This window comes from Rana temporaria, chromosome 5, assembly GCF_905171775.1.
Source record: "Rana temporaria chromosome 5, aRanTem1.1, whole genome shotgun sequence".
In the NCBI taxonomy this organism is placed as follows: domain Eukaryota; kingdom Metazoa; phylum Chordata; class Amphibia; order Anura; family Ranidae; genus Rana; species Rana temporaria.
The window spans coordinates 160257808-160276215 of NC_053493.1; the positions used below are offsets into that span (position 1 = coordinate 160257808).

The 18408-nt window shown below is 39.1% G+C and overlaps 1 protein-coding gene across 3 annotated transcripts in view; it reads left to right on the top strand.

Annotated features, from left to right (window-relative positions):
• Window positions 1-1926, top strand: part of GRB10 (growth factor receptor bound protein 10) — a 244748-nt gene extending 242822 nt beyond the window's left edge. For all 3 annotated transcript variants that reach the window (XM_040353310.1, XM_040353308.1, XM_040353309.1), the window contains one exon: window positions 256-1926. In XM_040353310.1, coding sequence (XP_040209244.1) covers window positions 256-319 — 64 coding nt within the window. In that variant the 3' untranslated portion in view covers window positions 320-1926. The remainder of the gene's footprint in view (window positions 1-255) is intronic.
• The last annotated feature ends 16482 nt before the right edge of the window (window positions 1927-18408 follow it).

Below are 18408 nucleotides of genomic sequence, written 5' to 3' on the forward strand. Positions count from 1 at the left end.
TACAACGTTACAGGGGTTTAAATACTTTCCCAGTCAAGGAAAAATTAATAACTGGACATCATGTTAAGAGTTTAACCACAGAGATGAGTGGGGCCTGGTTCCAAATGGTGCCTGCCTCACTACAATCTTTGGTGATTTTTTTTTTTTTTTTGCAACTCTAGTACTAGACGGTACTGAATTTTTATGAACAAATGTTACCTTTTAGAATATCTGTACAATAAAAGCATTTTTACATCTTAAACTTTGTGTTTGCAGTGTGAAGATGACGGCCAGTTGTTCTTTAGCCTGGATGATGGCAATACCAAATTCACAGATTTAATTCAGCTTGTTGAGTTTTATCAGCTAAACAAAGGAGTCCTGCCTTGCAAGCTCAAGCACCACTGCATCATAGTAGCCTTATGACCTTCAAGAAAAGACTGTTTGGAAACAGTAAAGCTTGGATGGCCCTGTGCTTTGAGGGGGTTATAGATTTGTGTTTTAAACATGCACCTTCTGACTCTGGATTATCAACTGGTGCAAGTTTATTACAACAGGCTGGTTTTTGCAGATCAGCCATGCACCGCCATGCTCTAGACTGGGAATTTTTTAAAATGCAAAATAGCTGATAATATCCTAAGGCTGGTTTGCTCATCAGAATGAACACCCTGAACAATGTTTTTGACTAGCTACAAAAGGAAGATAGTTTAGCAAGAAAAGGGTGGGAATAAAGACTATTGCTCTGGAATAATCTTGACCATTAAGACTGGTGCGTTTACTTTTTTTTTTTTTATTGAAATACATTTTTTGCACTCCATTTTTTATTTTATTTTTTGGTTTTGTTTTTTGTTTGATTTATGATTTGCAGCCTTTTAAAAGGAGCGAGTGTGGCATTTAAATCACCCAGCAGTTGGTAAACTATCATATATGCTACAACCTAAAATGATTTATGGTGAAGATACAATCAAGAACTTTGACAAGCTTGTGCTCCTTTTTCACCTGCATGCCTCTTAAAAAGCTTATTCTGAAACGGAAGCAAGCAAATTCCCTTTATTTTTTTCACTTTGGCCCTTTTTTTTTTATATATTCACCAAAAACAAAATGGCTGTTAAACGTCCTGTCCTAATAAGCTTGAGTCTGTAAGTGATAACTATGCATAAATGTCTGAACTAGTTTGTCTAGTCATCTATATTGTTTATCAGGAAGTCAACGTTATCGTACAGTAGAGGACACGATGGCCAAGGTCATTCAGAATATGCCAGGTATTGTGATAAGGTCTACCTAGAATGTTTTTTTTTTTTTTTTTTTTTCCATGTTCTTATTGTATTTCTGCAGTGTTTCAGACGCCCCTAAATCTACCACTGTTAAAGGGGGATGACAATGCTCGTTTGGGATTTCATTGTAACATATGACAGGTTTTTATAGAATCTCGAGCTCAATTCTGACATTAAATCCTGTTAACAGAAGAGCAACAGATAATTACAATTCAAGGCTATGTTATTTACTTGAGAATCACTCATGACGGTAAAATTTTTCTTGAAACATATCAGTTATACTATACAACAATGGTATAGAAACACTGTATTTTAGATTATGGAGCACATTGTCTTTGCTTTATTCCATGTATTTGCCTCATATAAAATGAAGAAACTTGATTTATGTATGTTTTTTTTTTTCTTTTCTAATGTACAGTATTTTTTATTTGAAAGGAATGCCATGTTGCACACTGGCAGAACTTTCTTATGAATTTTTGATCATCGCATTGACAACCATGCACTTGGCTGATTAAAATGAAAAAGCCTGCAATTCTTTGTGTGCCATTTCATGTTGACTTGGAACAATTACAGCTTTTATTACATTAGACCTCTTGGTTTCAGTTATCAAGCAATGCCTCATGAAGTCTGATACAAGAATTAAATAGAATAAATCATGTGACTAGGGTATTTTTTACCTGAGTTTTCAGTGTCTCTTCTGTATAGGTACATTCTATTGCTTGTTTGCTATTGACAGTGTTTGTTTTGACATGAACCCTAAAGCTCCCAAAAATCTGAGCTAAAATTCTTAAGCCACAAATTTCATTAAAGCAGACCTCCAGACAAACCTTCTTTTTTTTTTCTTAAAATATGCTGTGTAAAAAGTTTACTCTCAAAAGATGTAGGCCTCTTAGCATTGCTGCCCTTCCTTTATCATTTAAATTCTATTCTTGCCAGATAGTATAGCTTTAAAGTGTTAACCCAAAAGAAAAATGTAGATTCTTGTCCCTTTAAAGCAGATTATACAGTACAGCGCTTGTGCTGTGTAATTTGCTCCCTCTAAACTGTAAAAAAAAAAAAAACTGAACATTGCACTTCCTGTATCCACTCTAAATGGACCGCGATAACCAGGGTAGCTCTGTCCTGATCGTCGTGGTCAAAGTATGTTCCTCTGTCATACGCTGCCCCCCCCCCCGTTCCCTGTCATCTGCCTCTGTGTCTCTCCGATACCGCTATTGCTTGTAAAATAACACCATTACATTTTCACTGCCAGCCTCTCTATTGGAGGCTGGCATAGCACACTGTCGCTTGTTTTACAAAATGAGCACTGTAAATACCTAATTTGAGCTGTCTTCAGGCTGGTCAGCATGACTTGCCCTTTACAGCTCTGACACAGAGCTTCTGTGGAGGAGACAAGTGGTTAGGTGATCTCCCTGGAAGAGGAGATCACAGCCTATCCCGCAGAAGCCATGCTTCAGAGCTGGAAGGTGGCGTCACGTCCCCTGCCTGAAGACAGCTCAAATTGTGTATTTACACTGCTTGTTTTGTAAAACCAAAGACAGTGTGCTATGCCAGCCTCTAATAGAGGCATACTTTTTTGTATGTGTGTGTTAACAAACCCTTTAACTATTCTTCCAGTGCTGCCTCTGAGAGCTGCTGTCATATTGACATTTATTCTCCCCTCCCCCTCTCCCCTCTTCCCCCTTCTCTATTCACAAGAAGTCTTGTATTTTATGGATAGCGCAGTTTCCTTTTTACACAGCAAGTTACACACTCAAGGGTTTGCCTAGATTTTTTTGTCACACTGGGGGAAAAAATCCTGCTCTTCGTACTCTATTTAGCATGTCAGATGAATATTGCAGGTGACCATGCCTACATTATCCTGATAATTTTGGTACATATACAGTAAATGAAAGATATCGCTTTTTAGGGGGAAAAAAAATAGGGATAACCAGATACATGGGAGCTTTAGATTATGCTCATGTTGGGAGTGCTTTAACTTTAGCAACTATCGATTCTCACTCTAGCATGGAATCGAGAAACAGGCCAACTATTGCCAGCTTTTGCTGTGATTACCGGAAAACAATTGTCCGGTAAAAACGTACAAAAGAAACCTTGATGAAAATATATAAATGCCTGCTGACATTCTTGGACAGTGTCCTTTGACATCAGCCATCCATTTTCTTCATATTGGAACAGAACTTTGAAACTGTTCCTGTTTTTTTATTTATAATTTTCCAGATGTTTAAAAATAATACAAGTTAGGTTTAAAATTAGGAATCTTCTTGACTGTTTAAACATTTTATCTCTACTTGATTTATGTTGACTGTGACTGTTAAAAATGGTGTGGATTGTTGCCTCTCTACATCTGTATCTAGTGCCTAGCAATTCATTTACACTTTCCAATTTTTAACTGGAATAATTTGTACTTTCTACCTAATTGACCAGGGCAGTACTGTGAAGTATGCTGGTGTTGCCAAATGTACATTTCCATTTCAGTATCTGTCTTGTTTTTAAGAATTCAATGAAGTACAATTGGACAGTACAATTTAACCTACATATCCAAGTGTGATATGGCAAGTTTGTAGCATTTGAGAATGTGTGGCTATACTTCATGTTGTCTCAATAGTATATTTAGGATAAAAATGCAATGCTTGAATCATTAATCTGTTGTATTAGTCAGGTAGGTATCATATTAAAAACTGCACAAAATAAAATTGCCTTTGATTATAGCAACCAAAATCCTTCTGTGTATGCTTTAGTACAAATTGGAAAGAAAATTAAAGATGGGTTGCTAAGGGCAACAATGATGCAGTTTCTTCTATTTTTTGCATTTCTGCACACTATAATGTGCCTGTAGAAGTATGAACAACTTCTAACTTCTGGTAGCTGAAGTTACTAAAATGTTTCAGTAAAAGCCTAGCCATATTCTATATAATAAAGGCATATACCGAGTTTTTTTAATGTGACGTAAAGTAGTAGTAGTAGTGAGAAATTAGATATTCGATTTCATGGTTTTCACAAAGGTATAAATGTTGGCATACATTTGTACAAAATCATATTTTCTGATTATTATATATTAGCAGAGTTTAAATGTGGTGTGTTCTTGCATTTGTACATGAAACGGAGTAACCTTTTTTGTGTTTGATCATAAACAAAGACCACAAAGAAACAGCATTGTATTCTATGAATAGATGTGCTGTCAACTACCACCACCCTGTGTAGCATTCACTGTAGAACTGTTAACAAAACTTGTCCACAGTGTGCTGACTTAAGCCTAGTACACACTATCAATTTTTTTTTTTTTCTGGATATAACAAAAAAATACTGACAGCTCAGGTCAGAGCTGCTGTGCCAAAAATCTGACGTTGGTACAGCGATCTCCCCTGCTGTGCTATTGTGTTCCGACAGGGGGGCGGCCTCCCCACCACGACACTCCGGTCCTCACTCTCAGCCATTGGCTGAGAGCGTTGAACAGGAGATGGTCAGCTGCGGGTTTTCCAGCATGCTTGTCCGGCAAACTGCCAGCTTCAGTCGCACTAGCTGCCCTACACATGGGTCGATTGTTCCCCGGTAATCGGCCCATGTACTAGGCTTTACTGTTATAGCTGGGTAATTTTTGACCGGGGGTATAAATGTTCAAAACACAATTGCAGAGGTCAGTAGCTTCCATTTCAGTTGGCATTTAAGAGAATGACCTAAAGGGGCTCCGTTACTGCATTTATTATGAACCTTGTATTGCATGGTTGAACAGTCTGTACGTGCTATGGATGACCATGTACTGCAAACCTATACAGGGCTTGAAATATGCAATACAGATATATATGCCTTGGCAAGAAGCAGGCAATTAAATTGGTACAGTGCAACATAAATGTCAGCACAGACTTGTGAGTTACTTATTGGAGTAATTCTGTCACTGCCTGTGGTAAACTGAATTACTGCCCTGTTCTGAAGTTTTTATTTTGAAGAGCTGAGTTTTTATTTTTCTCAATGTTTGCTTAACTTTCACCCAGAATTCATAATTTTTTCCAATTTAATCCAGTTAGAAAAATGTGTGAATCTTGGATGAGCTGTGTGAAGACCTAATATAAATAGACTTGATGTGTTTTGCTATTGTATCTAATAACTAGATTTGCTCAAAATGTTGAATTTGCCCGACAAAAGTGGTAGAATTTAAAATTAAATGTTTAGCAATGCCTAAAGTGTGGTTGCATTAAGATTGCTCGGGCCTGTTATAATAGTAGCATACAAGTTGGTTACATTTTCAGTTTAGTACACACAAGTTGGTTACATTTTCAGTTTAGTACAGTGCCCAGAACTTAAAATGTATTTCTATCTTTGAAGTCAAATTTGAGAAAACTGCACCGTGTTCACGTTTACACAGCCTACCTTGAAGAAAATAAGCATATACTCTCAATAACAGAATAGAGAATTGAATTAAACAACCTTATGAGAATTGAATTAAACAACCTTATGAGAATGGAAGAACTATCGGCAGTTACATGACCGATATTCGAATTTCCAGGACATATGGCTTCCCTGAATATATCTTGCATGAATAACCCTAATTTTGCAACCCCGCTATCTTGGAATTCTTCTACCTGACCTCAAATACCCTTAATCTCTATTTTTATATAGTATTGGATACCTTGCCGACAGGCCCGTTTTCTGTTTTTTTGTTTTCCTTAACCAACATATAAAGCTGCAAATATAGATCAAAAATGTAAAAAAAATTGTAGGCAATGTATACCAAGCCATAAACTTGTCACTAAATATAGTTTAAGGTCTGTGTTTATTTAATTTTTTTTAACTCTTTAGAAGTCTTACATATATTGTATAAAAAAGAGAGATTTTCCAGCACAGTACAGACAAAATTATGTCAAACACTACTCCCCAGGTCCCTCATAACAGAAGTAGGAATTTTCAGTGCTAGAGTTTTCAGATAAGAGCATGTAAATGATGAGCAGCAAATTTTAAGTTGTGCTATGTGAATAAGCACACATAATATAAAGCAAGTTCTGTTCCAATTTGGGTACTAGAAATACATTTTTTGAAAGTGTATGTACAGTGCCTTGCAAAATATTCACCACCCTTGGCTTTTTACCCATTTTCTTACATTAGTCTTTAGTTCAATGTTTTTTTTAACCTGAATTATGTGATGCATCGGAACACCATAATCTAAGTTCGTAAAATTAGAAAAATGTATACATAACTGTTTTTCAGAAATAAAAAAATTGGCATGTGCATATGTAGTCGCCCCCTTTGTTATGAAGCCCATAAAAAGCTCTGGTGCAACCAATTACCTTCAGAAGTCGCATACTTGGTGAAATGTCCACCTGTGTGCAATTGTTTGTGAATTGTCATTACATATACACTTTTTTTTTTTTTTTTTTAAAGGCCCCAGAGGCTGCAACACTAACCAAACACTGCCATGAAGACCAATAAACTATTCAAACAAGTAAGGGACAATGTTGAGAAGTACAACTCAGGGTTAGGTTATAAAAAAAAATTCAACTCTTTTAATTTGGTTATGATAGATTTGATGGTGCTCCTAGGGAGGAAAGAACATGGCACAACAGCAAACCTACCAAGAGACTGCCCCATACCAAAACTGATGGACCGGGAAAGGAGGGCATTGATTAGAGGCAGCACAGAGACCTAGGGTAACACTGGAGGAGCTGCAGAGTTTCACAGCAGAGACTGGAGTATCTGTACATAGGACGACAATAAGCTGTATACTTCAGAGTTGGGCTTTATAGCAGAGTGGCCAGAAGAAAGCCATTACTTTTCGCAAAAACTCAACTTGCCATTTTGTTTTTTTCTGAAAGGCATGTGGGAGACTGAAATGTATAGAGGAAGGTGCTCTGGTCTGAGACAATTTAACTTTTTGGCCATCAAAGAAATGCTATGTCTGGCGCAAACCCAGCACATCACCCAAAGAACATCTCCACAGTGAAACATGGTGGTGGGAGCATCATGCTGTGTGGCTGTTTTCAGCAGTTGGGACTGGGAAATTGGTCAGTTGAGGGAAAGATGGATGATAAATACAGGAATATTGAGCAAAACCTGTACCACTCTGTGATTTGAGGCTAGGATGGAAGTTCACCTTCCAGCAGGACAATGACCCCAAACACACAGCCAAAGCAACACTTGAGTGGTTTAAGGGGAAACATGTATATGTGTTGGAAAGGCCTTGTCAAAGCCCAGACCTCCATCCAATAGAAAATCTGTGGTCAGACTTGGATTGGTGTTCACAAGAGCAAACTATCCAACTTGAAGGAGCTGGAGCAATTTTGCAAGGTGGAATGGGCAAAAATCCCAGTGGCAAGCTCATAGACTTATCCAAAGCGACTTGGAGCTGTGATAGCCACAAAAGGTTGTTCTACAAAGTATTAACTTTAGGGGGGTACTTGGTTATGAAATTTACTTCTGTTATTTTGTCCTATTTTTGTTTGCTTCATAAAAAAGAGAGTTGTGGGCTTGTCCTGTAAATTAACAATCCATGTTAATTCTGGGTTGTGAGGCAACAAAACACGAAAAATTACAAGGGGGGGTGAATACTTTTGCAAGGCACGGTGTGATATATATATATATATATATATATATATATATATATATATCTCACACACACCTATATATACACACCACACACACTGGACTGAGTGTTTTTTGCAAGACGAGCAAAATTTGATTTATTAATTTTGACTTTATAAACAAGCAATGTCTTCATTTACAAATGGCGTCATGTCACAACTGAGTATGAGGAGAGGTGCCTCTAAGTGTAGCAATATGGTTACATTTAATGAAGGTACAACATTTAACAGCTCGCATGGTTGATTAAAGAGGCACACAAGTATGCGGGCATCGGCGTAAAGCTGTAGACCATCCTTCGCACCGCCATCATCCCTTCCACGCTGCGCTTCAAGCTTTACTCTAGATCGCTCTACTGCAGGGAAGTCTGACAGCAATGAGAGCCGACAGGAGGACAATCAGTGGAGCTTTACCCCGGATGCCTGCATATTTGGATGTGCCCCTTTTATTCATCAACCATGTGCATTGCTAAATGTTGTTGTTGTTGTTGTTGTTCCTTCATTATATGTAACCATATTGCTACACTTGGCGCCTCTTTTCTTTTTTTTTTATCTGTAGCTCCTGTTTGCTTTTGCTTCTAATTCCCCTTGTAGAGATTGTCATTTTATGGTTACACAGCATATCACATTGCTATAATCTTTATTTGGACTATAAACTGAGGAACGTATATGGAACGAGTCATTGTAGTTTCCATTATTTTTTATGGGGAAATTCACATGTTTCTGGAATGAATTATGCTTGCAATCCAAGGTTTTACTGTATACGGTTTTGCTGACTTTATAGTGAAAGGGTCATTTAAGGGGAAATGTAAATGATAGGACAAAACTATTAATCATGCAAATTTTGGTAAGATGAAATTGCTCTTTACATCAAGATCTCTTTAATCCTACTTTGTTAGTTTTTTGCAGTGAAGTCTTGTACCAGTTAACTATTTAACCCACACAACCAGTACAAACGCTCCCCTACACTAGCAGAAAACTGCAAAGAAGGATCACTTTTCTGTGTGTAAGCGAAAGTGCTACATTCCCCTGCTTGGTAAGAGCCATAACTTGGCATTGAGTATGCAGTGTAAGAATTCCTAATTGCAGGGTCTTTGCTGGAGAGGGGGAATATTTGCATAACCCCATTGTGAGTGTTGGCCTGCATAGCTGTTGGTGCAAAGGAGATTAAAAAACAAGGGTAAAAATTACCTTCACATTACATGGCTAAAGGTGTGAATTGTCAAACTGCCAGGCTAGAGATAGTACGGCATGTAGGCCTCTTGAGAGCTTCTTTCAACCCCACTGGTTGTATTAACCCCCACACAGCAAGATTTTTTACTAGAAGCAGAAGGAATCAAGATAAGGGACACATCATACAAACTGTAAGTTATGTTCCTTGTGTTTATAATTTTTTTAGCTAAACTTGGGCTTCATACTTTTTTAATGCCTGGTAATAAAAAAATCTGTTGGTGTGCCTTGTATATGAAACCGAAAGCCAGTTTGTAAGATCTTAATATCACACAAACAGTAATAAAAAAAAACTCTTAATAGTCCGAGTCCAGTGTACTACTGTAGCAGCGCTACTCTCAAACCACCGTTTGAAAGACCTCTATATGTAGTGCATATAGGAAACAATGGTGCAGGTAAACGAGATGTAGTTGATCAAAATATTCATTAATCAGTGCTCCTTTCACCAGGGGGTAGTCACCACGTGGGGGGGATATTCTCCCCTTTTTGAGATGCACTCACCAAAATGTGAAATAAAATCAGCATGGAGCCATCATCTACATCGGTCTTGAATGTTACACTCTCCACCACTTGCTTTCGCTTGTGGCGTCAAAACCGCAATCCCATATAAAGAAATAAAATTCATATAGTGCAGTACCTTTTAAAAAGTTTATTAAAACATCCACCGGTACACCTTTATACAAATATGCGTACCCCAAGAAAAAAGAACTCAAGCATGTTATGTGTTGCTTGTGCCTGTGTTCGCTCTGGTCACCATGACAAATGAAGCCGCTCTGTTTCCAGTATGTCTGCAGACTTCCTTGTTCCTGGTCCTTGGAACGCTCACAATGCTAATTATGTTCACCGCATATCTATGGGTATACGTTATCAATTATACTGTGGGTTTAATATAATGCACCGCTTTTGATGTATTGGGGTATAAATATTTGCCATTTAAATCAAGGTTGTTTAAAGGGGTCACCCGCATTAAAATCATGCAGATGAGTGATGTTGACACTGAGTCTGTACATATAACATGTTATTCCGCCCTCAGTCTGGCAAAAGCTTCATTGCGGCTGTGCGGGAACAATTCCGCTCACCTCTGCTTATGTTATGGCAAGGTCCTCATAGATGCGAGTGCGCCTGCGCCATAAAGACGTGCACGTGACTGTCGTCACCCAATGAGCTATACGGGCAGGCACATTAATGAATATTTTGATCAACTACATCTCGTTTACCTGCACCATTATTGTTTCCTATATGCACTACATATAGAGGTCTTTCAAATGGTGGTTTGAGAGTAGCGCTGCTACAGTAGTACTCTGGAACTATTAAGAGTTTTTTTATTATGGTTTGTGTGATGTTTTATGTATTTTAAGCAGCTGCTTTACTTTAATTTGTTCACACTCACATCCTGCTGCCAATTATCTTTTATTGTTTACTCTTGAGCGCTGAGTAGTGACAATTTTTAGGCAGGGCGACACTAGCACCTTTTTTTTTTTTTTGTAAGATCTTAATGCCTAAATTCAAGCAAATTTTGGTTGTGACTCTGTTGGGTAGGTTTTTCATTTTATCTATGTGACACTGGTATAAAGCAAGGGAAATTACACAAATGCAGAAACGGCAGTGTAAATGCCTGAGATTCGAACGCCTAACCACTCTTTAAATGTTCAACACTCTGTCCGCAGTAGAAAAATGTCCCATCACTTTCCATCCGATCACCTATTGCTGGGATAAAGTTAGCAGGAATGCTTCCTAGTTGGTGTGTACCATTGGCAATACAATCCTTAAAGGGGGTAATAACCACCTCCCAATCTACCCAAAAATGTGCACTGCTGTAGTGTGTTGCAGCTCAAATTATTGCCCTATATTTTTGTTGCTTTACATATGTGTAAATGGAAAAATAAATTTATGTAAATAGCCTAGTATAAATGCAGTATTTGCATGTTAACATGACCAAACATTATTTCAATTTTAAAGATTCTACCTATTGAGACAAAAGCTACTTGAGGATACCAGAGTTCAGATTTGTAATGTCTGTTATGTATTTGTATGTTTTTCTGTGGATTCAGGAATTTTAAAGGTGGTACTCCAAATGCTTTGTTTCCTTATTTGGTGGGGAATGGTGAGGATCTTAAGTTTGCTGCATCACTTTTGGAGAGATTTCCCAATATTGTGACCACTGTAAAGGGGACAAATGAGGGAAAATCTCAGGGACACCTAAAACCCAACTGAGTGTCTAATGCAGTGTTTCTCAACTCCAGTCCAGTCAAGATTTCCCTCATATGAAATGGCTGTGATAATTACCAAGTCAGTGAAACTGATCAAATCACCTGTGCAAAATAATGGAGAGCTTAAAAACGTGACCTGTTGGGGCGCCTTGAGGACTGAAGTTAAACTCTGGTCTAATGCTTCCCTGTTCTGTCCCTAAGAGTCCACTTTAAGACCACCTACATATGGGTAAGCATACAAGCTTTAATTAAAGCTGATATCTAGCCTGTAGTGAAGTTTAAATAGTTATTGGTCCATACAAACTATTACCTTCACTAAGATGCAGCAGCTGAGAGTGCTGCATTGGGCTGAGCTACGTTCAGTTTTTCATGTGGAACTTTGTATTCTATGAATACAAATCTGCTTCTGATTGGCTGAGGTGGAGAGGCAGGGGGAATACCATCACCATCTCTGATGCTTTTGTATCAATGTCTTTACATGGAGCTTTGTATTCGAAGGACAGCTCAGCAGTCTGACTCCATTTTATTTAGTGTGTGGGATGGGGACTTTCTTATCGCACTGTGTAGATGAGGCCTACATACAGTTTATACAGCACTTCAACCACTGCATCTTGGTGAAGGCAAGAGTTTGGACCAGCTTGGTCCAAACAAACTATTTCAACTTCAATAAAAGGTGGGGATTTGCATTATTTGAAAAGCTTTCAACCAGCTTCAAGCAACTTTAAAACTCTTTTAATCTCCAGTGTTGAAAGGTTGAGCATGAATCTTAATTTATCAAAGTGCTTCCCCAGAGTGGGTTGGCATGATCCGGGGGAGTGGGGGGGCCTTAGGTACAATTGGGAGTGCATTGAATGAAAGTAAGGGGACAGTGAAAGCTTATTGAATTGCATTATAACTGTACTATCTGCCCTAACATTGTAAAGCACTGCGCAACCTGTTGGCGCTATATAAATCCTGTATAATAAGAATTTTGAAAAAAACATGTCGCTGATTACTTTATTTTCCAAATGCAATGTGTAACCACCGCTGACGGGTGTTTAAAGCCTAACTCCAGGCAGAAGAAAGATCCCTTTCAGTGGGGCTGTGCCCACCCTGCAAGGGTTAAGAGCTTATTTCCAGGGAAGATGAGAAACCCTTCTACTTTCCTGAACCTCAGCTCCCCCAGCAAATGGCACTACCCTTGATCCAGCGGTGGACTGTTCCTGACGTCCAAGCCCTGAGCCGTCTCCATAGCCATGGTCTGATGTCAGGACTCAAAACCACTAGATCATGGAGGTGCAGGAGCTAGAGAGACCAGTTTTGCTCAGAGAGGAGTGGAGGATCAGGTACATCTCTTATCTTTTCCCTAGGTAGAAATATGGATGCTAAAAAACACATGTCATGTATGTTTAAAGGTAGATTTCCAGGGGGCAACTCCATATTATATATTTTTTATATTTTTTCCCCTGAAAAGGGGGTGGTAGGCCAGATACATTTTGGGAACCTCTGGTCTATCTAAATGCAAAACATATTGCAGCTTACAGACCTTTAAATTGGGTGCCTGCATAGGATATATTTTTCGTCTGTTTTAACATGGTAATTTAGCAAATACAGTACACTAACTGTCCGTCCCATGCTCACTACTCCACTGTATCTATGGAGGAAGCCATGGCTGCCACAGGATGGACTGGTTGCCTTTTGAGATTTCCAGTCCTGGCTAACAGGAAGTTGGCAACTTTGGTACAGGAAGAGGACGTCTTCCCCCCCACCAGGAGAAGACAATTGCTCAGCAGGAGGGATTCCCCTGTCAGCGGTCTGTGAGGGAATCATGGTTGCAGGAAAGACCTTTTCCCCCTTGTATGGCCAGCCTTGTACAAAGCTGAAGCCAAATTTTACAAGGCTTTAATGATGTGGACTATATGGAACTTGTTTGTCCAAAACAAAATAAAAGGTGATTTATCTTACAATCCAAAATAGTTACCAGGCATTCTCATTAGGAGGTGTTGAATGAAGCATCAGCAATTTTTAAAGCGAAATCTGCCAGGAAAGTGTGATTATTGCTGACCTGTTTGAAGGTGCAGGATCCAGGCTGCTTTTGCCTCACTACTTATTCCGCATATTTGATTACACATGCTTGCTCCAGGTCGGTGACTCGCCAAATATCTAAGGGAATGATGGGCAAAACAGCCCTAGAGCATACATCTTCAAAACAGGCATGCAATAGTTGCCTCAGTACTTCTGTTCAGACCAGTTCCCTAATAAAGCTGATATGTTAATTTACGAGTGAAATCCACACAGCAGATTTGTAACTTTTCAAATAAGTTCACCCAAGAATGGTGGCTGACGTTATAGTGAATGCACGTTCTTGGTTTAGTAACACTTTATCTGGTCTCCCATAGTACACAGAACATGGAAATGCAATTACTTTAGTAAATCTTTTCTCATCAGCTGTGTATAGCAGCCTTGTGACTTGGTAAACCTTGTTGGAGGACTGATCCTCTGTCTGGACATGTCTGAATACAGCTGATTGGCCCTGTGCTGATCACATGCACCCTCCCAAGAGAAAATCTTATAGCAGTACACACCAAACTGAGCATGTGCAGCCTGTCCACTGCCTCTGTAAATTTCAGGTTATTTTTTTTTTGGACAGTGGAAGAGGAGGATCAGAGAGACAAGATCAAATGGCCTTTATACACAATGCAAAGAATTGAGGTTAGGTTCCACAGTGAGTATAACAAGCATTCCTTGCTGCATATTCAGACTGCTTTTTACTGTTGTGAGTTTAGTAACACTTTAAGTGACTACCATAGTTATCTCTGATTCCCCCAAGGTAAAGGTCCATTGTTGAGTCACTGACATGCATCATGATCAAATATAGAAGCCATTCTTGAGGGATTTGTCTGAAGGAATGGTAATATTCCCACATTAAATGCCTTCATATGATGGAAAATGTTACTTTTTGAATACAATCTCAAAGCGGAAGGTAAAATATTCCATCTCTGTACATGTACAGACATAAGCTTATAGTTGTAAACATAAGAAAATGGGGGGGGGGGGGGAGTCTCTAGCTTTTAAATACTTGAATATAGGTGTTCTGTCAAGTTGGTCATAGGTCTAAAACTTTTTTGTATGTTTCAGCAGAAAATGTAAATTTCTTAACCAAATTATAATTTTGGCACCTAATGAGTTAGTCTATACGTTTTTAAATTGTGAATTTTAAAATTTGGGTACAGTTTCTTTAGTATTAGAAGATGCCTATGCAAAAAGATGGCAACAAAACGTGACCCCTGAATGTTTATGAAACTTATGGGTTCCCTTTTATGCTGACTTTTTCTTATTGTCCAGGTCGATATTTGTAGGTATAGCATCGAGCATTACCTATGGGTATCTTTATTACAGGTTAGGAATTTGTGCATTAAAACTAGATGGTTGCAAGTGTTCTAATAGAGTAGGAAATGGTTAAACACCTGTCAGGTTTTCTTTGTGTATCGTTGAAGATTTGCCCCACCTCCTGTCTCAAGGCACAATGGGATGTAACGCACTCAGATTTTCCCACAGGAATTGTGTGACAGGCTGTTGGCGGAAAATCCAACTTTTTTTTATGCCCCATCAGACAATTGTCGGATTTTGCGTGGACAAATGTTGGTTGGCATGCTTTAAAATTTTCCGTGGACAATGGTATGTTGGCTTTTCCAAGCATGTGTACACAAGTCCTTCGGACGAAAGTACGGACACGCAAGCTCGGAATCCATGTTCACCAAACCCGACATTATCAGAAGGTGCCAAAAGGGTGGCGGTAAAGAGCGGAAAAACACGTAGTTTCTGGTTTGTTGGCTCACAATTGTGTGCCGTTTGTATGCAAGACAAATTCCTGGCAAACGCCCTTCGGACAAAAGGCCTACACTTTGTGGAAAATTCAATCCTGTGTATGAGGCTTTAGGCTGTATTCGCACAACAATGGAGACCTGCCATAGTGCTTTTCCACTCCAGTAGTTCTTCATTGCCGGCTGTGGTAGGGGGCAGTGTGGTGTGTAATGAAGTGCATCTCAACTGTTTTTTTGTGTGTGTGCACAAATTGACATGCATGCTTCATTCATGGAAATGTATTGCAGGGCAATGTGCTGCACTGCCGCAGTATATGTGAATTCACCCTTAGACCATCACCAGAACACATGTCTCCAATTCCCCCTATTCCTGTTCTAATAACTCAATATTTTAGGTTCCCCTTTCTGCTCGGGTCACCATTATCTCGAATAGGGTTTTTTTTTTTTTTGGTTTTTTTTTACTGTGTCCCTGTGACAGCAGAGAGGCAAAATCCCAACATGGGATCCAATCCCTCACCACTTCACCCAAAATGGGTGGAAAATTTACTTTTGAACACTAAATTTAATCAAAAAATGTTTGTTTTTTTTGGCACCACCTACATGTATGCAGTCTTTTCAAGAACTTATTATAGGACAAACGTTTTTGCTGTCCAGTTATGTGTGGCCGGCCATACACGGTTCAAATCTCTACGGGTTCAGCAGGTACTGGCTGAGATTTGAAAAATTTATAGGCAGGCTGATTGTACAAAGTTGATCGCTCGATCAACTTGGGTACAACTAGCTTGTCGGATTTGCTTGAGATTATTGCAAGAGGCTGCTATAGCTATATTACTGCCTTCTCCCGGCACGGACGGCTTCCCCCAGTGGGAGAATACAATGGCTAGGTAAGGAGGGATTCCCTCCGTCAACACTGATGGGGGGGGGGGGTTGTGTGCATTGCTTGCAAAAAAAAATGTATAGCCTTACACATTCTAAATGAACCATTTTGCCGATGCAAAACTTGTATGTTACTGGTAGAATGTTTTCCCCAAATGGATAATAGATTAATCTATGGGTTTGCCTACCATTAAATCGCTCTTCAAATGTGTGAACAAAAGGTGCAAGAGATGGCAGCACGAAGGCCAGTAATATACTGTTCGAATCTCGGCCAGTTCCTGCTGAACCGGCTGAGATTCGAACCGTTAATAGGCAGGCCTAATGCATGAAGTTGATCAGCTTTTCGGTACAACCAGTCTGCTGGATTCTCTTACCATTATCACTGGCATCCTCTATAGGCAAAATGATGTTGGTATAGCTGATCAAGGTTGTTTACAAGCCTGTCATCTTCATCAAGACAAAGTAGGGTAGGTTTGGCTCTTTAAAAAAAAATGGATAGACCTATGTTTTTGTGAAAGATGAGCATGATTAAACAATTGCGAACAGATGTACATTTGCTTTTCCTTATTTGTAGAATGATTCCAAAAACTTAATTTGAGGACTTAAATTGCTGAAGGTACCCTTTTTTTATGTATGTATATGTATATATATGTGTGTGTGTGTTAATAAATATATAAATATATATAAAAAAAAAAAATTATATATATATATATATATATATATATATATCTTTATGAAAAAAAAATTGGTGTAATACATTGATGTTGCACTCTGGCACTGACAATCTTGAGCTGCGTTTTGTGGCTAGTTGACATCTGATTGCACATTTAACTTTTATTTTTATAGTGCATCACATTGCCCAACAGTGCTTTAGATGCTTTGACGTGCCCAATGTCAGGCTTTCAGTTTTTTTTTTATTTAATTTAGAAGGTAGTGTCCCAAAAAAGGTGGGCCAACGAGTGTTAAAGGGAACCTGACTAAAAAAATATGGAAGCTGCCATTGCAGACAACCTTCTCAAAATGCTATTTGCCATACTATCGCTGGCTAAAATACCTTGGGCTAGATTCACGTAGATCGGTGCATCTTTAGAGCGGTGTAGCGCATCTCATATGCGCTACGCCGACATAACATAGAGAGGCAAGAACAGTATTCACAAAGCACTTGCTCCCTTTGTTGCGCCAGCATAGCGTAAATTGGCCGGCGTAAGCCTGCCTAATTCAAAGTAGGAAGGAAGTGGGCGTGATCTATTAAAATGAAGCGTGACCCCATGCAAGTGAAGGGCCGAACGAACAGCGCATGCTCAGAATCATGTTGCATATACTCCCTAAGATACGACGGCTCAATGCCTACGATGTGAACGTAACCTACGCACAGCCCCATTCCCTTACAACTTATGTAAACGACGTAAAATACGACGGCTGTTCCCTGGTCCATACCCTAACATGACTTACACCTGCTTTATGTGGAATAACTTTACGCTGGACATACGCCTTAGGTAAACGGCGTATATTACAGCGACTAGCACAAGTACGTTCGTGAATTGGCGTATCTCGGTCATTTGCTTATTCAACGCGTAAATCAATGGAAGCGCCCCTTGCAGCCAGCGTAAATATGCGCCCAGCCTCCGACGGTGTAGGAAACTTGCGTTGGTCGGATGAAGCCATAATTCAGGCGTATCTAGCTTTAAGAATCAGGCGCATAGATACGACGGCGCATCTGTGCACTTACGCGGCGTATATAAAGATACGTCGGCATAAGTGCTTTAAGAATCGGGGCCCTTGTGTTTTTTTAAACTGGAGTAAGCGTGGCTAGTGAAATCGGAGCAAAATCTAAATTCCAGATTTGCATTTTTTATATTTTCACAGGTCATCATTGATTACCAAATCGGCATGATGGTTAGACCAGTGTTTTTCAACTCCAGTCCTCAAGGCACACCAACAGGTCATGTTTTCAGGATTTCCTTTAGATGAAACGGCTGTGGCGATTACTAAGGTAGTGAAACTGATAAAATCACCTGTGCAAAATAATGGAAAGCCTGAAAACATGACCTGTTGGTGTGCCTTGAGGACTGGAGTTGAAAAACACTGGGTTAGACAACCAGCATTTTCAGAAGTGGCTAGAAATGCCAACCAACAAATTGTTCTTATAGGTCTGTTATTTCTGTTGCATCCTATGCTTAGATCACAAAGTATTATATATCTATTATAAGAAACTGGAACAAACACATTTGTTATCCAAAGTATCCAATAACCAATAAGACCTGACTGGTCACTGTGAATAAGAACTCCCCCGCTTTTGTTTTATTTTTTTTAATAGAAACCTTTTTAGTGGGCTATTGATAAAAAGTATAAATCTATGAAAGTTTAACTATAGATTAAAACAATTAAAGGGGGGATCGGGGACCTTCAGTATAGACTGTTACATTAATCAGGTTTAATTTACTGTAATTTGGAGCCTTAACTGATATAG